Source organism: Bactrocera tryoni, chromosome 5 (assembly GCF_016617805.1).
Source record: "Bactrocera tryoni isolate S06 chromosome 5, CSIRO_BtryS06_freeze2, whole genome shotgun sequence".
Classification (NCBI taxonomy): Eukaryota; Metazoa; Arthropoda; class Insecta; order Diptera; family Tephritidae; genus Bactrocera; species Bactrocera tryoni.
The window spans coordinates 12,666,396-12,690,896 of NC_052503.1; the positions used below are offsets into that span (position 1 = coordinate 12,666,396).

A 24,501-nucleotide genomic window follows, 5' to 3' on the forward strand; every position below is an offset into this window, starting at 1 on the left:
GATTTAGGAACAACATAAACTGATTAAAATATGATGCTTGGATGGAAACCTTTCATCACCATTTAAAGCGACCGACTTATTAATTCCTTATCGTTCATGTCACAGGGGGCGTCTCACGGACATAATTTATATGCTAATTACTCATCACGCGACCCTTTTAATGTGACGCGTTTTCTAGGCTTGCCGCTAGATCGATAATTACTCTTGGCTAAGCAAGCTCATTAGCATGATTTACAAGAAGAAACTGGTCTTGCAATCCACAGAGCTTGGTGGCTCATAGTTTATAATATTTGTGTCAATAGCAACAACAACATAATTGAGTTCAATATTAATGCAACTTATACGTGTACAACTCACAAAGCACAAAGCACAATTGTCGAAAAAGAACAAAGCACGAGTTGTACTCGTATTTGTGGTGTCTGTGCGTCGACCCAATAAAAACACACCCCAGAAACACATATGAAGTCGCATGGGCAAATGGTAGCAGAGGCTAACAACACAGCATATGAAGAATGTAGAGTGCACAAGCGGCGGCGGAGAGCGGCCACACTACAGGCGAGGCAGAAGCTGACGGATCGCCTATATTGCCAAATGTCATGCAATGCCGAGGCGAAAGTTGCGAAAGTGGCAAAAAAGCAAAAGTAGCGCTGCGAACATGAGGCAAGCAGCGCCAAGTTGGCCGCAAGCTGAATGGGAAAGTAAGCACCGTGAGTGAAGTCGCGTGGCAGCGAAATGGGCAAAATGCCACCAGCGTGAAGAATGTCAGGAGCAAAAGTGCTGTCGCATAATGAGCAAAATGACTAGAGAAAATAATAATAAGACAAGAGCTAAAAAAAAACAATATTTCTCATCGATTTTTTGCTTATTTTGCCACTGCATGTGCAGCGCATGCGCACGCGTACTTGTCATTGTTATCGCCAAAGCTTTCACAGCACTTTCATCACACATAGCGCTTATTATTCACACATGTGCGCCTGTATGTGTCTGCGTGTGCTCACAGATTCTCCGAAATCTCAGCTCTCTAAGCATTTTACGATGATTACTTTTCCACTTTCAACTAACGGATAGGCATTGTGTCGGGTTACCGTTGAGACATTTCGCAATACACACAACATACTCATATTGCCCGTGGTCGGAACGGTGCAACGGACGAGAGTATACGAAAAACGGTGCAAAATAAAAAAATTTGTAATAGTTCAACCAAAAACTAAACTAATCAACAGCAAACTAATATTTTCCTGCATTAATGCCATAGAAAAGTGTAATTCATCAACGCGCTTGTGTGTGTGTCTCTGTGTGCGCTTAATCGATTTGTGAAAAAAGTGCGATTCGGCAGAATATGGCGTGCTATTGACGCTGCCATACGAGGAGGTGTGTGGACTAATGTGCCAGCAGCAGGACTTGCTTCGGTGCAGCTGTACCAAGAGTTCGAGGCGCTAGCAAAACTGGCAAATCGGTGGAACAGCACAATTTGACGTTCAGCCTTTGACCTCCATTTCACAATATTGAATTGCTGGGTGCAATACGCAGCTGTGTGTGCATGTGTGTGGAGCGTAATTTCAGTGTGTCAAAGTCGCCGCAATCCTTCAATGGTCTTTCACGCACTGCGCCTATACATGTGTGTGCGTGTGTGTTTTTGTAGCAAATACCAACTTTATTAGCCACGAAAATTTTGTGCTCAATTAAAATTTATGACAGACAAGCGGAAAATACGGCAGATTTAACGCGCACGAACATTAAAATAGTCATCAGCTACGCCAACTAACTGCCCGAAGGAGGAAAAATCAATAGGTGCAGCATTTTTCACGAACAGCAAAACGTCAATATGAGCGCGTTGAAAAGTGAACGCGAGTAAAATAAAGTGAAAGTGTGTGTTAGAGTGTAGAAAAGTGTAGGAAGTACAAGCAATTATATAATTTCGAAGAAAAATTGTGGTGTAGGCGCGGTTTTGACAGTTCCACCAATTTCTACAATAAACGCATGCGTGTGTGTTTGTGTATGTGTGTCTGGGTCAATCATATGTTACAATCGATTTAGATGGCAGCAGCAATAGCACAAATTCATTGAGGCGCTCGTTTCACTACAACAACAAACAAACAAACAACAACAACAACAAAACAACACCAACCTAAGTATATGCATACATACACAGGCGGAAGTTTCAGCACACCAACGACGACGACGACGACGAGGACGCCTACGCGAATCGCCAACGACGAGTAGTTTGCAGAAACTTCCAGTGCTGGCAACTGCAAAGTAAACTAATAACAGTCACAAACCAAAAAATAGAAATAGAAACATCAAACAACAAACAACAAAAAAAAACCAACAAGCAAACTCTACAACCAATTTAACTGCCAAGCGCTTAACAGCCGTAAACCGCCGCCGCAGCCGTCGCCACAATGGGTAAGAAAAAGGTGCCGAGTGAGGACCTCATTGTACCGCCACAGGATCAGCGCATATGCGGCACGATTTGTGTGTGCCAAATGACGCTCGTGCTCAGCTCGGTGGCGCTGGTCTATCTAACGGTCGCCATCTATATGCCGTCGACGCGCGCCTTCAAGAGCGGCATCGATCCAACGCCCGTCATGTGCACCACCACGCGCGCCGTCAACAAGGACAACTGCGAGTGGGGCTCGTGCGGCGAGTGGTGCCTGAGTAAGACGTCTGGCGCCTGCATACAAATCTACGTGAATCTACGTACCAACGGCACCAATCTCACCTTTCAGAATTGCACGAATTCAGCGAATAAGACGTGCTACGGCATCGATCAGGACCGCGCCGATAAGGCGCGCTGCATAAATGATGAGTGCAAAAATTTGACGGGTACATTTAATTGTACCGAAGGTCAGTGCTTGAATATAACCGATGCGTTCGAGTGTGTTTTCAAGAATAGCGATTCGCCGGTCAAGTGTTCGGGTCGGCGGGGGAAAATCAATTGTATGGACATAAACGGTTTGTTTTCGTGTAATCGCGGCACGTGTCGCAAAATACGCACACCCTACAATTGTGACCGTCGTTGCGTCGACATACCGACACGCAATAAGAATGTGGTGGTGTTGAGCGGCGACAAAGTGTATTTGTCGCAATGTCAAAACGCCATCAATGCAGAGACCAAAGAAGAAGTGTGGAATGAATCCGCGGATAATGTTGTCATGGCATCGTGTTATTTCATAAAGAACACATCGGATCGTGTGGAGGCATTAGATTGTATTAACGGCTCGACGCTAGAGCACAATATGCTCACGGATCTCACCAATTTCACGTATTTAAGTCATCTGCACATATCGGTGTCGGTGCCAACGCCAGAGATAGCGCCCCCCGATTTCGATTTGACCATTTCGAATGAGTCAAAGCTCATGATCAATCTGGAGGGTTGTGTGAATACGCTGATGGATGAGTGCAAGGAGTTCTTGAAGGATTTCGGCCGTGATGGCAGCGATCACAATGCACGTGCGCGCTTCCCTTGCTTCTACTCGCCGTCAAAGAAGGAAATTGTCGTGGCTCGCTTTGACTTGGAGGTCACCTATCGACAGTTTGTTATCGCCTCGGTTGTGCCGTCCGTCTTGTTTGTGGTGTCGTGTCTGGTCTTGCTGCTGTGTCAGAAGACCGTCTATGTGGGTGATGATGCGAAAATGCGCTTCAAGGGTTGTGTGGACACCGATACGATATTGGCGAAAAATAATATTGGCTCGCAGACCAATTTGGGCGATACTGGTGGAGGTGGTGGCGACGACGTAATGGCACTATGAGATCCGTCACGTAAGCATGCAAATGATTGTTGCTTTTATTTATTTAATTGCTCGCTATGAGCCACAACAACCAGTTGCCATCTCACAACTTGTGTTATTACTCTCAAATATTTGTTCAGCTTAAATCGATATGTAAATTGTAATGCTTATTTTACACTTGCAGCATACTTTCAGCTACATCAACGTGGATTGAGACCTGAAAGTTCGAATATTTATCCACATTTTTGAACATTTGTGCTGTTGTTATTGTCTGTAAGCGTCGTTTATGATGTAGGTTCGCAAGGAGCTTTTGTGAATAACGGCATACGCATACACGCGTATTTAGTTGAATTCCATTTTGTGTATATTGTTAGCTTTTCGCGCGAAAGCTTAGAGCTTTCATTCAGTAATAAACATATATTTTAGAATAGTAAATTAAAATGTTCAAATGATATTAAATCTTTTTGGTATACTCGAATTTAGCTTTGTAAAATAGATTTGAGTTAGGGCTCTTAAAATGATTCGAATAACCTGAAAACCAATTATTCGAATATTCGGTTTGTAACCGTTCGTATGAATATTAACCGTTTAACACTATTCGAATAGTCGTAATTATTCGTTGTGTTGACAATGCTCTATAGTCGTTCTATTGGGAATATTCGAATAGTTGCTCGACTGCGAACATGTGAAAAAATTTAAAATTGTTTGAAATCCGAACAGACTTTGATTTTTGCTCGCTTTATTTTTGTGAAAATGCCAATGGTCCCGTATATACTAGAACAAAATTGTAAAAGTTCAACGGTTACTATTCGAACAGTCGACAATGAACGGTTAACCGGTTAGTCGAATAGTTAAACGAATAGTCGACGACCTACAACTATCCGGATACTGCAAACTGAATATTATTATTCGAATAATGATCGAACAAGAGAGTCCGGTTAATTCGGTTAGTCGAATACCAAGAGCTTTAATTTGAGTGTATAGAGAACTTATATTCTAAATAATATGTATTCCATGTAGTATCAGTATATTAAAACAAAAAACCGTTTACACTTTCAATAATAATGCTAATGTTGTACAAAAGCTTAGAGCTTTCATCCACTATAAATTCTTCTTGTTAATATACAAATAAAAACTATGAGCGAAAGCTTAGTAGTAGGCGTAGAATCAGTTAAGAATCAGTTCCTGTAGTCCCTGGTAAATTTTTCAGCTACTTATTCTAAATAAATAAATATTGTTCTATTTAATGAAAGTTTCGGTTTTTACAAAAATCACATAAACATAATGTTTTCATTCCAATTATAGTTTAATTGAGTGTATTATAATTTTGTATATTAACTTTTTGAAATCACCTTTTCATGAAAGCTTAAAAAATAGAGCTTTTACTAATTAAAGGGTTTTTCTTTGCAAGCTTAAAAATAGAGCTTTCACTAATTAAAGGTTTTCTCTTTGACTGAGACGGCGATTTAGTTTAAAAATTATTCATCATTTTAGTAATTTAAGTATTGAGGCAATACTGTTGTATTTATTATAAAGCTCCATTTTTTTCTGTGCGAAAGCTTAACGCTTACGAACGCTTAATTTTCATTTTAAAACAGAACTGTCAAAATTAAATGTTAAAATTATATACAAATAATTGATTTCGTCTTTCATATTTTTAAAATTTAAATCGATCAATATGGTATGAAACACTGGAAGAGATATCGATAATGAGGCCGAAGAGTCTGTTAGTATTCGCGTGAAATGCAGGCATACTAAAGGATAACTACTCCTCTTATACTTAGCAGCTGAAATCCATCTGGTATCGCAAAGGACCAAACTGATCTAATCGTATATTATTGGCATACCAGATTAACCTAACCCAACATAACCTAACCTAAATTGATATCTCAAATAGTTTTTGAATTCTTCTTCTTCTTAATTGGCGTAGACACCGCTTAAGCGATTATAGCCGAGTTAACACCAGCGCGCCAGTCGTTTCTTCTTTTCGCTACGTGGCGCCAATTGGATATTCCAAGCGAAGTCAGGTCCTTCTCCACTTGGTCCTTCCAGAGGAGTGGAGGTCTTCCTCTTCCTCTGCTTCCCCCGGCGGTACTGCGTCGAATACTTTCAGAGCTGGAGTGTTTCCGTCCATTCGGACAACATGACCTAGCCAGCGTAGCCGCTGTCTTTTAATTCGCTGACCTATGTCAATGTCGTCGTATATCTCGTACAGCTCATCGTTCCATCGAATGCGATATTTGCCGTGGCCAATGCGCAAAGGACCATAAATCTTTCGCAGAATTTTTCTCTCGAAAACTCGTAACGTCGACTCATCGGTTGTTGTCATCGCCCAAGCCTCTGCACCATACAGCAGGACGGGAATAATGAGCGACTTATAGAGTTTAGCTTTTGTTCGTCGAGAGAGGACTTTACTTTTCAATTGCCTACTCAGTCCGAAGTAGCACCTGTTGGCAAGAGCAATCCTGCGTTGGATTTCCAGGCTGACATTGTTGGTGGTGTTAATGCTGGTTCCTAAATAGACGAAATTATCTACAACTTCAAATTTATGACTGTCAACAGTGACGCGAGAGTCAAGTCGCGAGTGCGACGACTGTTTGTTTGACGACAAGAGATATTTCGTTTTGCCCTCGTTCACTGCCAGACCCATTTTCTGTGCTTCCTTGTCCAGCCTGGAGAAAGCAGAACTAACGGCGCGGGTGTCGAGGCCGAGTTTTTGAATTACAGCATTCTAAACTGCAGGCGCTCAGTTCAATGAGCCACATTAGGTTAAAATCACCATTATCTTCAGCATATTCTGTAGTTTTCCACACAATTACTTCTTTCTTCAAAATTTGTATTATATATTCTTGAAATTTATACATATTCACACTACATAGTTATGCTCTTTAAGCTTTTAATGGTCTTATAAGGTCACCGTGGAATAGTCAGTGATACTCCTGTTTTGGTATAACAAAATTTGGGTCCGACTTCTATTGTTATAACCGTAATATAAGTTCAGCGAGCAATAAGCAAATATCACGTATTTCTGGTGAATGATCTCTGCTGTAGAAAGACACAAATTATATCAACATTTCAGTCTTGGCACCACCGCTTATAGGATACTAAGGCTAAAGCAACTATGCTCTCATTTATTCAACCACCAAGAGGATGAAATTCATTAATTAATTGGTATTGAACTCAGTTGGCTCTACAGGTTTTTGGAGACTATTTTGCTTATATAGAGTATTGATATTTAATTCCTTCTAGGAAGTATGGTAGAAAAGTAGTATTTTTGAGAACATCAACCTCTCATCATATGGTTTCATTAAACAGTTCCCCAATCCAATTTTATATGTACATATATTGAAAATGATAAATATGTTGTACCTTAATAATATTGTATTGATTTTGAACTAATTTTCAAAAATATAAAATTTTTTTAGCAACTATTCTACAGATCTAAGTAGTTTAAAGTCGGTAAATTACTAACTCCCACAGCAATTACTTACTTAATTAGTTGTCACTTTTAACCTACTTTTGTTTTGAAATAATTTTTTCAACACTTGAATTACGCTAACATTTGTGTTTTCTCAATTTTCTAGGCATTCCTCTGCTCCAAGAAGACAGTCCCGTACATCAGGCCGGCGTGTTTGCCATGCAATAAAGCAGCAGACCGTGCAGCAGTAACAAACAACAATAACAACACAAGTTGTACAAAAGCACACTCACTTCACTAACTCAAATCAAAAAGAAACCAAGAAAATTTTACATCAAAAATTAAAAAAAAAATATTTTAATCAGCCCAAAAATTATAAAGAACAAAAAACAAAATTCAATTCAATTTCACTCCCCGCAAAATGCGCTTGCCAGCAACGAACCAAAAATATTATAAATTAGTCAAATAAACATTATGTACCACAAAACAACCACAGAGAGCAAATAATTTATGCAAATCACAATCAATTTGAAAGTTAAAAAAACACAAAACCAAAAATTTAAAAATGAAATTGCTGCAAACAAGTTTTTGAATATATTCTCGAAAGCAAATATGCTGTATTTTAAATTAATATTTATGCACACGAAAGAATTAAGAACAACAACAACAACTAACGGGACATAAAGGTCTTGTAAAACTTATTCATTCAGACAATATTAGATTTACAAAAGAACAAAGACAAAAAGAAAGCAAAAACTTACAAAAATAAATTCAAAGATTTGTAAGAACTCAATTCAATGTTGTAAACGCAAGCAAAACGCAAAAAAAAAACAAAAACAAAGCAAGAACATTATTCCACTTAAGTTTAGTATATATGAAAAGTATTTACAATTGTTCACCACAACTACAACTACAATGCAAAGCAAATATTTATATGTTATTCCATTTGAATTAACTGTATCTTAGTTAAAGATCTATATTGAAGCGCTTTTTGCACTAATTTCGTACAAACGGGCACTCAACACACAAATATTTTACAACAGTTACTCACTGACACACACACTTATACACCCATACACACATTTCTACACCAGCAACTCACTTGTTATGGAAAGTCAAACGGTTTGGAGGGATGCGTGATCAAGCAAATATTCCAGCAAATTTTGGTACAAACAAAAACAAAATATATGAAAAATTAACAAAAATTAACAATAACATACAAAGAGACGACAAAATAAACAAACAAACAAACGAACGTGAAACGAAAAGTAGCAAAGGTATAGATAAAACAGAAACAAAATAATAAAGAACACAACTAACAGACTTGGACCGGAAATAGTAAAACAAGACAAATAGGCATGAAATAAGAAATTAGATAAATTACCGTTCAAATTAGTATGAAGAGTATTTAGTGAATATCGAATATTAAATAAATTAACTTAAAAATAGAACAGAAACAAGTATCAAGTAACATAGAATTAAAGTAAAAACACCGACGTGTTACGAAAAAACCTTAAACCTGGACAAACTGCAAAGCAACTCTGTTAATAGTACACACAAATAAATAACTGAACCTATAAATAGCGATCGTTAGTAGCGCACGAACAATCGAACCCACAAACACACACACACACACTACAAACGACTAATAGCTGTAGTCAAGACACAAACCGTGTAACGTACCACAGACACACACTAAAAGCAGTCGTTGTGTGAAGAGAAACGAGTATAGCGCAGCAAGATGAAGAAAAGTTCAACCGCTACGACAACAATGTCGCTACCGACCAGTCCGACAATTTCGGCGCACACCATTACCGGCAGTAAGCTAAGTTTAAGCAGCACAAAGACAGCGACTTCGGGGCGTTCGAGTCGCTCGAGTCGCTCGAGCATGCAATCGCCACAGAAGAAGAAAAGCGATCTCGAATTGGAGTCGATATTAGAGAAGGCGAAATTTTACACATCGTTGTGCCTTGGTGAGTTGAATAAATGAGCACAGCATTGCTCAAAATAGCCATATTAGTGAGCTACAACGAGCTTGCACCAAAGTTATTATCAGCTCTCGAACTCCTGATGTATATATTGATATTTGTTGGAATTATATGCATGAATACATACATATATTTTTAATATTATAAATTTCACTTTCATTTTCACAGGAACCACTGCAATTCTGTCGGTTTTTGCCTTCCTCTTTTTAATACCATTCGTCGTGGACCCAGCAATCTCGACGATAATTGCCGATTATGACCCCGTACCAGTTACATGTATTGTCATTGATCATGTCTACGCGGAAGGCATAAGAAATTGTTCGTGGAGTTCATGCCGCGAGGGCTGCACGTCATCACTCACCAAGTAAGTATTACTCGTATATGTGAACGAATCGTGTCCAATTCTTACAACCTTTACGAAAGACATTAGTTAAAATGCCAAAAAGAACTTAACAAAAGCTGCTCTGGAACCGCATTAGCGGTCTTTGTTACAATATTCTGATAGTTCGCTCATTTCTTCCCAGTGTTAAAAGCACAAATACGGTATTATATCAGCTTTTGGGCACTTTTCTGGGCGGCAGTGGGTTACGTTTGGTTTTATGGCTGTTCCAAAGATCACACTTCGACTACTATGCAGTCGATTATGAAACCATAAAAGTAGAACTCATGTTTCAGAACCTATAAATATAAATAAAAGCGCCTTGTGGTCAGTAAAAATTTAGTCAGACGTTTAATTTATATTCCCACCAGTGTGAAAGTTTGAGCTCGCAAGTGAAGTGCTGAGAGATTTTTACCTCGTCTTATTCCATACAGCTTCTGCAGCTCATATACGGTAAGATTCTCAACCATACAGCATGGATGCCGATAAGATCTTGAGACAGCGCATGAACCGATGACCAGCGCTAAATACCAAGTTTCAGTAGTATAACACACGATATGGAAGGTCCAACTCATTCCCACTCTACCAATAGCGGTGCTAGGCTACCCTTCCTACTATTTGGTGCGTTCTTTTTACTTTGTCGCCTACATTTAAATAAGGCCGAATGTATAGAAAATATGCACCATCAATAAATATATAGAAATAGGCTCCGCCGACAATCTATCTTTCTCAAAACCTTTATATTAAATTTAGACTAAAAACTCGCAAAATCCTCAATACTAAATTGCAAAAAATTCGGAAATTCTTCGAAATTTAAAAACGGAAAGCAAAGTAGTTAAAGTATAATGGATAGGATACTGCTTTGGTACCGTAGAACATCTAGATTTCGCCATAAAAGTAGGTTTTATTGACAAATCCTTTCCCATCTCGCCAATACCAATAAAATAAATTCCTCTCTAATTACTCTCGCAGGTGCCATCAGTTGTACGTCAACTACACACGCATTCCATTTATCGAATGGGAAAAGAATCCACATGAACTGGATAAGGTGCAATGGGACGTCAGTTATACGAAATTTCTCATCAATTCGGAAGGTTGCGGTTATCCACCCACAACGAATTGCAGTGTCTTTGCGCGCCAATATGGGTGAGTCTTAAAAATACATATATTGAATTTCAATAATATTTAAATTTCATTTATATTTCTCACTTGTGCGCTCACGCTCTCTTCTACAATAGCTACTCGCACATTGGCGAACCGTTTCCCTGTTATTACAGTCGTGCCTACCCAGAAGTGGTGATCGGTCGCTACTCGTGGGAGAACAACTTGTATCATCTCGTGCTGTCGCTTATCATACCGAATGTTCTATTCGCCATTTCGATTGGTGTGCTCAGCTATTGGTACTGCCCCTGTTGCGACAAAGCATGCAACAAATCATCACGGGTCTATGCGGAGAAGTTTCCCTCGAAGGAAGAGTGAGTTTCAAAAACAAATTGTTAAACAATAATTAATCACCACAATCAACTACTTAACATAACTACCTACCCAACTAACTACTACATCATCAAACACACATACATATGCTCGTAATCTCGTAATCCCTCAGTATGCATTAGTACTAACTACATATTGTATTTTAAGTTGTTGTTATGAACTTTAATTACGAAATATACAAAAAAGAAAGTGACGAAGAAGTGAATAGGAAATGAAAAGAAAATTGAATATTAATCATAGCTATATCCTACTGTACCTGCATAAAAACCTGTGTAATTTGGAATGTTTCTTCGAAATTTGTTATGGCATTCGTAAATGACTAGATACTCGTTGCATACATATATATTTATTTACATAATTTCATGTGTAGTCAACATAGACATATTGTTACATACCTACTTTATAAATATTTATATGCATAATTGTAGTAAATGCGGTTGTACCGTTAAGCATTCATATTTTTATCGATTAATTACTTGAGTTTTATTAGAATTATCGTAATGTAATCCATAATTTTGTTGTGAAGAATGGCATATCCTCCCAATACATACATATATGGTTGAGAATTTTGATTTGTGAAGAAGTGGAAGTAAGCATGTACATACATACATATTTGAATCGGTCAAACATTACTGATGAAAAAAAATTATTTATAAAATTTTTTTTTTGTAGTTGAAACGTATTTATTTGCATGTTCTCAATTTAATTACATATTGGCATGCGAATTGGCGCTATTGTTGTTGCATTTATGTTGTCAAAATTAACAGAAATTACATTTTTCCTTCTACTCCTTTCGACTTTCTCTTTTTCGTGTTTACGCTCGCTCGAATAACTCATTTATTACTCGCTCGTAGTGTGCTCGTTATTGTCATTGACTTTAGTGAATTCATTTAGTACCGCCTTTAAATGACTAAAAGACAAACCAAAACTAAAGAAAAAAACAAAAACAAAGTTAAACATTAATGTTTGTAATGACCGTTTACCATTAACGAATATTTACAGGATTGTTAACTGCATGAATTGCAAACCGGAGAAAACGTTATCCCTCAGTAATTTTTAAACGAAATCTATGCAAGTGCCTATTGAAACCGTTTGATATGAATTTAAATAACCGTTAAATGCAAAAAAAGCTTTAAAAATATTATATCAATACAGTAAATTGCAAATTTATCGAATAAAAAATTATTTCTATAAACTTTTTCGATTACACTCGCGCACATTTTCCAACCCTTGTTAGCTAAATACTGAGATATTGAAATTTTAGATATAAACTACTAATTTAGCATGTAGTACGCGTAGACTAGTTAAATGGCACTAATTTCAGAAGAGTAGCGCACACAAATTTATTAAAATATAAAGTAGTGAACTTGTTCTTAAAAATTAGATTTGTGAGCGATAAATTCACATTTAGTAGTAGTTAGCATTTTCGAAAGATTTTTTGGTTTAAATTTCAACTTTTTTTACGTAGAGTCAAACTCTGCGCCAAATCATTATCTAAAAGCGAAATTGTGGTGTGAAAGAAGCACGCTATCAGCTTTTTCATAAATTGGTTGTCTGGAAATCAGCTGGTCCAATGACGTCACGTTAGCCTTACAATTTCAGATATTAGACTTTGCTAACCAAAGAAATTGCTCAGGTCTAATCACTATCGCATATCGCTGTCATGCAAACTGACAGATCGAAATTAAGCTCTTGATTGATTTAAAATCAGCTGGTCCAATGACGTCACGTTAGCCTGACAATTTCAGAACATAGAGCTTTGCTAACCAAATTCTTTCTAAGTTGCTTGTGCGTACATTTTAAATTAAATTTTAGTAGAAAATATTAACTTATTAACTTAAATTAAAATTAGATTAACTTAAATTAAATTTAAAGCTTTGGCTTTTTCTTGAACGAAAAATTTAATAAAAATCGAGTAATATATTCGAAAAATACGGCAAAACTCTAACACTATTTTTTATTAAAATTCAAATTTGATCTTATTTTGAATTTTTTTTTAATTTTGTTGAAATTTATTAATTAAAATATTTTGTAAACAATCTTTTTTTTAATTAAATTTTTAAAGTTTTATGGTTATTTTATATCATATTCTTTAAAAATTTCTTAAACCACAAAAAAAAAATTTATAAGAATTTTTAAATGATACGTTTAAAAATATAAAAACTAACAACTCTCAATTAACTCTTTAGTTAAACAATAATTTTTCAACTTTTTAATTATTTCGTTGAGATTTATGTTCAAAGTGAGCTGGCAACTCCATTTGTATAAATGCGTACTAGTCCCTCACTTTTTGTGCTATCAATCAGAAACTTTGTTTACGTCCTTTTCTCCTCAAAAATTATTTTATGTTATGTTATTTGTTGCAATAACCGTTAGGGGACCACTATAGCATATAGCACCCATACAAACTGAGCGATCGGAACAAAGTCCTTGTAAGAAAAACTCTTTTATTTGTCAAGATATCTTCACGAAATTTAGCAAAAAATATTTTCCAAGACTATGGTAAAAGCTCCAAAGAAATTGTTCAGATCGAGTCACTATAGCATAAAGCTGTCATACAAACTTTACGATCGGAATGAAGTGTTTGCATGGAAAGGTTTTTCATTTGAGAAGCTATCTTCACGAATTTTGGCGTGAATTATTGTCTGATTATGTGATATGCGAAGAAGTTGTTCAGATCGATTCACTATAGCATATGGCTCTCATACAAACTGACTAATCAAAATCAAATACTTCTATGGAACCTTTTTTTGGTGAACGATATTATGGCTTCGGTGCAATCGAAAAAAACGTTTTTTCTTCTTTTTTATTAATTATATTTTTTTATTAATTTAAGTTTTGTTTTCGCTGTTTAGATTGCAAGCATTAAAGAGCCAAAATTTGTTTTTGTTTACTAAGAGTTCAAAAAAAATAAACCCAAATATATTCATATATGTAAATGTGTGATTTTGTTTTAACTACAAAATACTTTCGTAAATGTCTGCCTGTGGGTAGTATCAATTTTTCGTATCGTGTCTCTTATTCTAACATCCATAAATGTATTTTTGATTCACAGCACGTTTTTAAAACTAATTGCATATTTTAGATTATTAGAGATTTTAGATAGTAGAAAATGTTTGTAACTTTTTTAAAGAAATACCAAAATCCATTACTTAAATGTTACAAAATGCATGCAAACCTGTAGACTTGTACGATTGGTCTGTCTCCCGTTTCAAAAACGCACGTGCAACAATTTTGCCTGATTTTCGTAAACAACAAAGAAGCCCACACCATAAACAACACACAAAAAAAATAACGAAAAAAACTTAAAAAAAGCACACACAGTTTTTCATTCATTCATTCAATTTCCGTTGTAGAAAACTTCTGTGTCAAAGTGACGACGAAGATGATATGGAATACTAGTGAACTAGCGAGTCTAGTGAAAGGCTAGATATACTCGTAGCATTAGAAAAGCTGCTTACACAACAACAACAGCAAGAAATCGTACACGTACTCGTATTCGTATTCGTAGAAGGAGTACAATGTAGAAAATCGATAGCCACATTTTGTATTCGTACACAACAGTTACAAATAAATAATAATATTTACCTACAGCGCTCATACACATAGTACTTATATATACACACATGCATACATACATATATGTAGCTAGTTAAATATGACGATGTGTATGTACCTATACATGCATATTTAGGACTCATTATAGCTAAACGCATTCGTATGTGTATTACAGCCATGTGCATACATACATAAAGCAATATGTATATTAGGGTGTTCAGGTTGTTTTTTTGACACTTGAGGTTTCAGTGTTTGCGCTAGAAATAGCATTAAAATGTAAACAAGCTCTTTTTAGTTTCATTTCATATTTATTTTCTTACGTATATAACATGGTAAATGATTTTTTAATATTTTCCCCTAAACAAGTAAATCTGCAAGCCTTAAAAAGTGATATTCTCATACAAAATTTTCTGAGCCACTAAAAGGTCTCAATGACTTTTTCCATAAAAACACTCATTTAAAAGTTATACGCCGTCAAAGTTATGCATCAAATGTATAGAGCGCTCATAGTGCGTTCCCCCGACAGTCGGTTCTAAGTAACCGAATTTTTATCCAGCCAAGGACTGTCAACTTGGAACCATTCCTCGAAATTACTTCAAGAATGCTTTCTGCCGCCACAACAACAACAACAAGCGCTCATAGTTCTGATTTATGCACTCTGTGTTTTTCATACGACATGGTGTACATTGGATGATTTGATGCAGACCTTTAATTGCATAGAACTTTTGAAGGAATATTTACAAAACTATCAACTTGAAAAATAACAGACACCCTAATGCATATGTATGTATGTATGCATGTTCGTCTACGCATTTGTATACATAACAGTATTCGCAATTTGCAAAGTAAATAATAAAAAAATTGACAATTCGTACTGTTCTCCTCCGCCCCCATAGCGCTAAACACAAGAGCAAAGCAATAGTCTGCCGCAAATTCAATAGTATTTACATAAGTATGTATGTATTATGCTTATTGCAAGCTCCAGAGCAGTATTCGTGCGATTTATTTGTTAAAGCTTTTATTATTATTTTCGAATTTGCAATTGCACTTGAAGTAAAACTTGATATGCAAATGCTAAAGCACGATATGTAAAATAGAAAAAAAAAAAAATTTATATAAAAAGTTATAATATAAAATATTGTAGGGCTTGTTTTGCATTTATATAATTAATATAAAAAGTGTCATACAAATAAATATAAGCTAAGTACAACACAGATATGTATGTTTGTAGCATAAGAAAGTACATATGTAAGTACGGCGACAGCTTTATTTCAACAAAAAAAAGAAAACAAAACAGCAATTCAAAATATATTCGTATATATGTATTAAAATAGCAGACCAAACACTTTTCTAATAACAAATTTTGAATTTATGAAAGCTCTTTCGAAAAAGCTTTTTTTCGCGCAGCAAACGAAAGTACCGTAAGCAAGTGCAAGCTCGAAAAAAGTTTTTTTATTCGGCAAACAGAGGTAACGAAGACAAGTGAAAGCTCGAAAAAAGCTTTTTTCCTCAGAAAGCAAAGTACCGAAAGCTCAAAAACAGCTTTCTCGCTCAATAAACGAAAATACAGAAAGCGAGCGCAATCTCGAAAAAAGCTTTGAAAACTAATGAAAGCTCGAAAAAAGCTTTTTTGTAAAAGTGAAAGCTACACATTTCATTCTAAGCAATTTTGCACTGCAATACATCACAACAGCTGCCGCTTAAGTTTATAATTGCGAAAAATTGTATATTTTGTTGTATTGTGTATTTTGTTAGTAGACAAATGTTTTGCTGAAAATTCTAAAAATTTAAATTATTGAACTATACTCGTATATTGAATTTGACTTGAAAAAGTTATTTATAGATACATTGAAAGACAAGGATTGTGATAATAGTCATAATTATTATATGTTTTGTGTTCTCAGCGTGTTGTACCCTAGAAAATCAGAATTTGTTTAAAATGTTGAAAATGTTGTAAGTAATGTAGGAATGAAATAACGCACGCCGATTTGCTGAATGGGCGTTGAATATCAGCAAAATAGTAAATGAATTGCAAAATATATACTTGATAAGATTTGAATTGTAATGTAAATCGAATTTGGCTTAAAGAGTTACTTAAGTTTAGACTAGTCAAATATGTAGCACTACAGTTAAGGTAAAATGGTAAATATAACTATGTATCATACTGTGTTAAACAATAATGCAACATTAACGACACACACACAATTTTCAGTTTCGGCAAATGTGTAAGCAAATAATAAACATATTGTACGAGTTTTCTTCCCAAAAATGTAACTTTCGAAAAACATTTTGAATATATTTATTTTGAATATTTTGTTAACACTAAAAAGTACCTTCCAAAAACGATTTTGAAGAGTTGTATAATTTGAACAAAAATTTATTTTATTAGATTTGTGCAAAAGCTTTAATGCGCTAAGAAATTCACTAGAATTGAAGCGCAAAAAAAACATGAAAAATTGTATATATAAATATATGCTTAAAAAGCTTTGCTAAAACTGTGCGAAAATTAAATTTCCATAACATAAACTTACTAGCAGCTCATTAAGCAAAAAAAAAAAACAATTATTGCAATAAAGTGCTCCTAATTTGGTTTTTTTTTAGCTTTAAAAGGTTAAAACTTAAATTTTTGTGTACAAAAATTGTAGAATCTTCAAGAAATATGCATCGGAATTAGAGGTTATATATTATGCACGTAATTAGTTTATCACTGTAGGATTTTTTAATTAATTTAATTATGATGAGGGAGTAGTGTACAAAGCAGGAAAATAATGTTATTTTCTTTGACCTAATCGCGCTCTATTCGTTTACTTCATTATCTGATATAGACTGAGAAGAAATAGAAATAATAAACTCTTTCTATAGACTTTCTGTTTTTTGTCTCCCGTTACGCTATGGTTTAGTCTAATGATCAGCTGCGCTTCCCTCTATAAATAAGTGAATCCACTAAAGTGACAGATTTATGGCAAGCAAAGAAAGTCTGCATTAGGCTCTTATCTAGATTTGGAAAATATCTATGGCAATAGGTTAAAAAAGCTTAATAATACTTGACTTAATGAGAATTTCTGATTTTTATTAAAAAAATTCGAATTATTCCGAGAAACATTAAAGACTCACCCGACTTTATTAACAATTTAGAATAAAAAATAAAATTACTTTAAAATCGGAGATTTAACCAGTTTTTATTGAAAAACTTAAAAGCAATTGGATTTATTCCGAAAAAATCGAGAGAGGAACGATATTTTTTAAACTCAAAAAATCGCGTTATGCCGAAAACATATTTTAGGAGTTTGACAAGTATAAATAACGTTTTTTATGGAATTAATAGGGTTTCACTTAAAAAACGCGAAAAGTCATCCAGAAAACCTTTTTCGAGACTCGAATTATCTGGGTCTCAAAATGCGCAAAAGCTCAGAAATATTACAAATTATTCTGATAAATATATTCGAGACTCGAACGGTTTTTTAAATTATCTTACAATGAAAATATTAAAAAATCAAAAGGTTATTCCGAAAATCATATTCGAGACTCGAACGATTTCATGTACAAAATTATTTTAAAAACTAAATGCTCAAAACTCAGAAATATCTCCAATTATTCTGATGCATATATTCGAGACTCGAACGATTTTCTTTTCAAAACTATCTTAGAATGAAAATGCTCAAAAAATCAGAAATATTTCCAATTATTCTACCGAACATATTCGAGCCTCGATCGCTTTATCTTAAACACTTTATCATATTTGCAAAGTAAAACTCATTTTTAAATATATTTTGAGAACTCACAGATTTTTAGTCAAAAATATGTAGTTCCAGTTATTCCTAAGAACATATCGATCGATTTCATCGTAAACTCTATCTTAGATATGAACTATCAAAATGAATTTTAAATCAATTTAGAAAATTAAAAAATTTCACAGAAAAGAAATTTCACAAAAAACCCTATCTTACAACAACTTCAGCTATTTCAATATTTGTAATAGATTTTTTAATTATATTTTAAATTTAGTCCAAATGGACTATGTATACCTCCTTTATAAATAAGTTTTTTATGAATTTTCAGATTGAGCGTAGTAAAAGTATTCACACTCAAAAGTTTAATAAATATTTAAAATAATTTTATAATTCAAGCCAATAAAGGACAAACGATTTCAATAATTCTTCGAATTAGCTCGAAAACCAAATTATGAGTGAAACTATACGTATTACGCATGGTCATCAAGCCCATTTAACTCTGCACTATATATAACCTCTAGCGGGAGCTGTATAAATATTCAAAGATTGCAATAAAATAATAGCAAAAAAATCAAAACTCCCCCTAAAACACCTTTCATAAATTAAAACCACAAATGGTGCATAAAATTCCATAATAATTTTTTATTTGTCATAATTTCTGTATTATTGTCATAATATTGAATTTTTTATAATTTGTGAACACACCTTTTCTCAAAGGCTTTAGTAGCGTCGGCGCTATTAGTTCCTTGCTATGGGAAGCAAAAGCTAAATAAAAATATAATTCACTTCAAAACGTTTTGCAATACCTACCTGCATACTAACACAAATACAAATTGTAACAAATCGATACAGGATTCTATTTACAAAATAAAAAATAAAAATAAAAAAATATTTTTCTTCAGCGCAAAATTGTAAATCTTCAAATAAAGATAATGGCAATCGCTAAATAAAATTCAAATGAAAATACAAAATGCGTTTATTTTACTAATTCAACCCTAAAGAGAATAAAAATGCGGACAATAATGAGAAAATGTGTAAGTATAACAGTTTTAATGTTTCGTGTGTTTTAATAAGTTTGAGCTCGTATCGCAAAGGTTACGTATACGCTGCGTACCACCAGCGTAATAATAATGAATGTTGCGTGTTTCAACAATGATAATGCTATTAATTCTTGGCATGCTGCTATAAATTTGCACGAGCAGTTTTTATTATATTTTAAGCTACATATATTGAGTCCAGCGTCAACTGCTAAAAGCTCAGTACAGCACAAATGATTGTGACTGTTTGCGAACATCATCAAAATCGAAATTTTGTAAGTAAATAATTGGCTGCGATCTCTCGCCTCCCTTTTCAACAACCAACCAAGAATTTGTGTTCTTATTAAATTCGACCACAATGGCTCATACAAACTAAGTGAGCAGTCGTTAAACGTTCGCGTGAAGTTCCAGATTAGTTTCATGTGAGTGAGCGAACCACCTTGTAGAAAAATTACAAATCGCTTGAGAGCACATAAGACAATTGTTAAAGGATCTAAAATACTTGATATTTTATAATACAAAAATTAGGTGGAAAGTTGGGATAACTTGTTTAGACTCAAAAATCTTTTGAAGGTTATAAAAAGGATACACTATATATTAAAATTTAGAATATTGATTTCTGTCTGTTTAAAGATGTTGAGACATATTTCATGCTTTCTTTTATGAATTTGAAACATTAATTTATCGTCTGATAAGTAAATTCTACATTTTTAATACAAAAAAAGCTGCTGAGCAACAGTTTTTCACACACTTGAAATATGAAAGTCTCGACTGGAATGGCCTTTAGTGCCTTCTGCGCATGAATAATAGATTGTTCAACAGTTTCGACGTCACATTCATAAACTTATGTCTTGTTACCTCAGCTACCTTGTCAAGCAACACTTTAGCAATCTCTAATAACTTCGTTTTTAGCAAAAAAATTAGGCCTTTTGATAAGAGCCTAGCATTAACAGCATTCATATTCTAAACAAGAATCAAACTGCGTTTATTCGATCCCTAAGAGATGTTGAAATCATCTGCTCTTTCTATGACGTTAATACGACCATTTTCGACGTAATTTCGATGTTGTCGTCATTAACAGAGGAAGCTAGCAACCTGGCATAAGGCAAGTTTTTAATGTGTTCATGACCCTAAGTGTTGCTTTGTGACACTCAAACACCTATGCTCGTTGTAAAGTACTCTTCCCAAAACCATGATTTCGTGATGCCATTGGAACCACAAAACCTTCAGGAAAACTAATTTTCCAATACTCCTTTTTACAGTAAAAATCACCACACAAACTTTTGGCGTCTTTAACAAGCAGTTATAAAACACAAAACATTTGACATATAAATATCAAATTCCCACAAAGTTAAAAGAAAAAGTACTAATCTAGAAAAATATTTACCAATATCCTGTTCCGGGTCAAATTTGATCACATGGTATAGCACAAAACAGTCCTTAAACATTTTGTCATTTATCTCACTTTGTAACCAAATCCCGCAAACAGCTAAAAATAGCACTCAAGTATCATGTTTTGTTTTTTGTTTTTGTTTTTGCTTCTCTTCTTATTTACTTTCTAATTATTTAATTGAATGTGCAATTTGTCCTTAATCCGTCACTGGTGAAAAGTGAGAAAAGGTTGGCGCAAAGCGACGAGGACGGCGCCAACTTGCCATTACAACATTGTTAATTTATTTTCTTGATTGCTTGCCATCTACACACACACACATATGTACATGCAAAGAGACACTAAAAGCATTTGGGTGTATGTGTGTGTTTGTGTGTGCATTGCCAACAATCTGCAAGGCAAAACTGTTTTACTATTTGTCTGTGTCTCCCAACTGTTTGCTCATTTCTTCACTTGCGCATCATTTACACTACACCTTGTTGTTGCTGTTATTGTTGTAAAATTACTGTGACCTACAAATGTATAAATATTGCTTGCACAGAGCCAATCTACAAGCATGCACATGCATATTTACAGCAACTCGCATCCGAAGTGAAAACAATGAAGCGGAAGAAGCAGCGTAAAACAACAAAAACATTAGCAAATGGCAAGCGCCAACAAACACTCAGCACACAAAGCACCATGGCACCAGTGCAATCTACTTAAAAGCATTATGATGCCGATGACTTCACTACGGCCAGACCAGAGACTGCAGTAACAATTACGTCTCGTAAGTGCTTGTTATTGTTAGTGTAGTTCGAGTTCGAGTGGCTGTGTTGTATGTATGTGTGTGTGAGTTTAGTTTGCATTTTATTGTTTATATGGCTGCTTGCCTTTGAGATTTGCGCTTTCAACGGAAGGAGATGCGACAGAAGTAAAGCTGCAGAATTCTACAGAAAGCAACAACAACAACAAAATCAATAGTTAAATGATAAAAGTAAAAAATAAAAATAACTACAGCGCTTGACAAATACTTTGCATTCCGCGCACGTGTCGTATACTCAACATTCCATTTGGTTGTGAACAACAGCAATAATAACAACAAGCAAGCAAACAATTTCTGCCAGCGCTATAAGCGACTTGTTGTTCTATTTGCAAGTGTTTAGTAGCGCTAAAAAAAAGGAAATTTACAAGTGTCCTCAGTGTACAAGTAATAGAAATGTTTATTTTATGAGTGCAAAAAGTCAACTAACAACAACAAGAACAGACAAAAAGAAACATAATCATAACCAAGCAAATAGTGTTGACCAGTCCAGCTTTCACTGTTGGTATTCAGTATTGACGTTGCTGACACTGCCGTCGCCTCTCAAATATCAAGAGTTGCAAACAGAACGCTCTGTGGACTTAAGACTCATCATACAATCTAATGCTGTGCATATGCATATCTTTAGGGTTGCGATTTTTAAGCCAACATACTACTAGATACTCGTGGATGTAAGAGTGATTTTTTTATTCTAATTTGGAGGCGTATTGAGTCTAATTTGGATGGATCGAAACTTGTGTTTGATAAGTTCTGAAATAGTAAAATTTAAGCAATTTTTCAAGACTTCAATTTACACCCAACCAATCGATTACGGGACGGTCTGGTTGTCTATTTCCGCTACTTCGATTGAGTGCCTATAAGGACATGGTCGCCCAAGATCTCTGACGATATACTAAAGTTAAAGCAGACAAAGCGATGGAGGCACCAACAAATATTTTTCGAATATAACCAACGGAAGTTGTGATTCTCATTCACCTCACACTTAAAATTTGGGTCTTTCGACTATTTGCTCTTTTTAAGTCAAACGGAGTGGTCACATAGAGTAAATCGGTTCAAAACCGACTCATAAAGTTTGTTATTATTGCAATTTATTTTATAAAAAATAAATTATTAATTTTTGATCAAAAATTGAGCCAGTATTTATAGATTAAGATGCCATTTTCCTAGAACCATCCTAGGGGCATTCCTGAAAATTGGCTCAGTAGCTGCCATTTTGTCACAAAATTTCAATATACAATTTTTATATGATCTAATACATGTTTAAGTGGTCATCTACCTTTGTGGTTTGATCAAAAGCATGTTGGTTTATGAGTAGTCAAGCCACAAACCCGACCCTGCGCTGATTATGCACATCACTCAGTCGGCTCCAAACTCGTTTTTTCAGAAGTTTTGACACGAATCTGCCAAATCGGCAAACTCTTATTGATTGAAAAAACATCATCACTATGTTCATACATAAGTACGTTGAACAATACCAAAAGCTCCGTCAAAATTGAGAAGGAGTCGTTCGATACCAAACGAGGCTTCAGCAAGGCGACTGCTTTACGTCCAACTTCTTTAATCTACTCTTGGAGGAAATAATTCGAGCTGCTGAACTACATAGAGAAGCTTCCATCTTCCTTAAGAGTACACAGCTACTGGCGCACGCCGATCATATTGATATCATTGGCCTCAACAACCGCGCCGCTAGTTCTGCTTTCTCCAGAATGGATAAGAAAGCGAAGCAAATGAGTCTGATAGTGAACGAGGGCAAGACGAAATATCTCCCGTCATCAAAAAAACAGTCGACTTGGCTACCACGTCATAACTTCGAAATCGTAGATGATTTCATCTACCGTGGAAGCAGTATCAACACCAACAACAATGTCAACCTCGAAATCCAACGCAAAATAACTTTTTCCAACTGTATGAGTCACTCATTAGTCCCGTCATGCTATATGGTGCAGAGGCATGGACGATGACAAGAACTGATGAGTCGACGTTAGTTTTCGAAAGAAAGATTATGTGGAAAATTTATGGCAGTCGATGGAACGTTCAGCTTGACATAGTTCAATAAACGCTCGTCAGGTCAAGTCGGAAGTAGCAAAGGAAGAGGAATACCTGAACTTCGTTGGAAAGACCAGGTGGAGAAAGACCTGGCTGCACTTGCTGTCTCGAATTGGCGCCAAATTGCGAAAAGAAGAAACGATCAGCGCGATATTGTTAACTCGGCTATAATCGCGTAAACGGTGTCTACGCCATTAAAGAAGAGGAAGAAGATATAATACACTGGAGTTCCTTTCATATATGTATATTGAATTACTAGATACTATTGGTGAACTGAATATTATTAGTAATTATTTCCGATTCGGAAGGTTGAGCTTTGGGGAAACTATTCAAATTCCATAATCAAATTTTTGATTTTAAAAGATATATAGTAGAATATATCTAAATTAAATATGATTTTTGTTGTTAAAATTAGTAAACGCTTTTATTTGCCTTCAACTATTGAAAAAAATCCCACTTTTATCCTCAGAGCATGCCCAAACACTTGAAAATAGTTCGTAATATATTTAATAAGAATCCAATTTCTTTCAAATTAATAAATAAATTTCATAAATGTTTAACTTAACGTATGCTTCAGTACAACAAAAAGTAGTATAGCTTTATTCATATTCTCAGTTACTCTCAGCATACTTTAAATGCTCAAATGTAACGGCAATCATGCTTTTACTCCTTCTGCTGTTTCTACCGCCTCACATTTACTCACTCTTCCTCACCCACACTCTCACTAATTTCCTTTTTGCTATATTTACAAGCAACGCTGACAATGTGAATGACATTGTGAGCTTTCTGGACGAAGCTTTTGCCTTTGCTAGTCAACGAAAGCGCGTGCTCCAGCACACACACACTGGAACACTGAAAAGTGAGCGCATATTTTAGAAAGTGTGTAGGTCCTTCTGCAGCTGATAACCAAACTGGCTCGCTGAAGTC

At 35.1% G+C, this 24,501-nt stretch overlaps 2 protein-coding genes across 4 annotated transcripts; both read left to right on the forward strand.

The window, feature by feature from the left end:
* Positions 1–1,138: 1,138 nt before the first annotated feature.
* On the forward strand, positions 1,139–7,727 carry LOC120777348. Of its 2 annotated transcripts, XR_005705510.1 has the most exons (3): positions 1,139–3,762; positions 3,916–4,022; positions 7,316–7,727. XR_005705510.1 is itself a non-coding variant. In XM_040108598.1 (2 exons), the coding sequence occupies exon 1, from the start codon at positions 2,403–2,405 to the stop codon at positions 3,750–3,752; it is 1,350 nt and encodes a 449-aa protein (XP_039964532.1). In that variant the 5' UTR covers positions 1,139–2,402; the 3' UTR covers positions 3,753–3,762; positions 7,316–7,727. The 2 variants fall into 2 exon arrangements, 1 of the variants encoding a protein (XP_039964532.1); XM_040108598.1 differs by lacking the exon at positions 3,916–4,022.
* A 25-nt stretch (positions 7,728–7,752) lies between these two features.
* On the forward strand, positions 7,753–15,731 carry LOC120777349 (protein tipE). Of its 2 annotated transcripts, none has more exons than XM_040108601.1 (5): positions 7,753–9,122; positions 9,306–9,501; positions 10,489–10,662; positions 10,755–10,991; positions 14,367–15,731. In XM_040108601.1, exons 1-5 carry the CDS (start codon positions 8,891–8,893, stop codon positions 14,410–14,412), a joined length of 885 nt encoding a protein of 294 aa, XP_039964535.1. In that variant the 5' UTR covers positions 7,753–8,890; the 3' UTR covers positions 14,413–15,731. The 2 variants fall into 2 exon arrangements, with proteins under 2 accessions (XP_039964535.1, XP_039964534.1); XM_040108600.1 differs by lacking the exon at positions 14,367–15,731 and adding an exon at positions 12,013–12,529.
* The last annotated feature ends 8,770 nt before the right edge of the window (positions 15,732–24,501 follow it).

Bases quoted from the DNA above. Each gene is read 5' to 3' on its own strand.
- LOC120777348 (XM_040108598.1), top strand. From the start codon at position 2,403: ATGGGTAAGAAAAAGGTGCCGAGTGAGGACCTCATTGTACCGCCACAG.
- LOC120777349 (XM_040108600.1), top strand. From the start codon at position 8,891: ATGAAGAAAAGTTCAACCGCTACGACAACAATGTCGCTACCGACCAGT. The intron at 9,502-10,488 runs GTAAGTATTACT...TTACTCTCGCAG, and splicing joins TGCACGTCATCACTCACCAA to GTGCCATCAGTTGTACGTCA. The intron at 10,992-12,012 runs GTGAGTTTCAAA...GAATATTTACAG, and splicing joins AAGTTTCCCTCGAAGGAAGA to GATTGTTAACTGCATGAATT.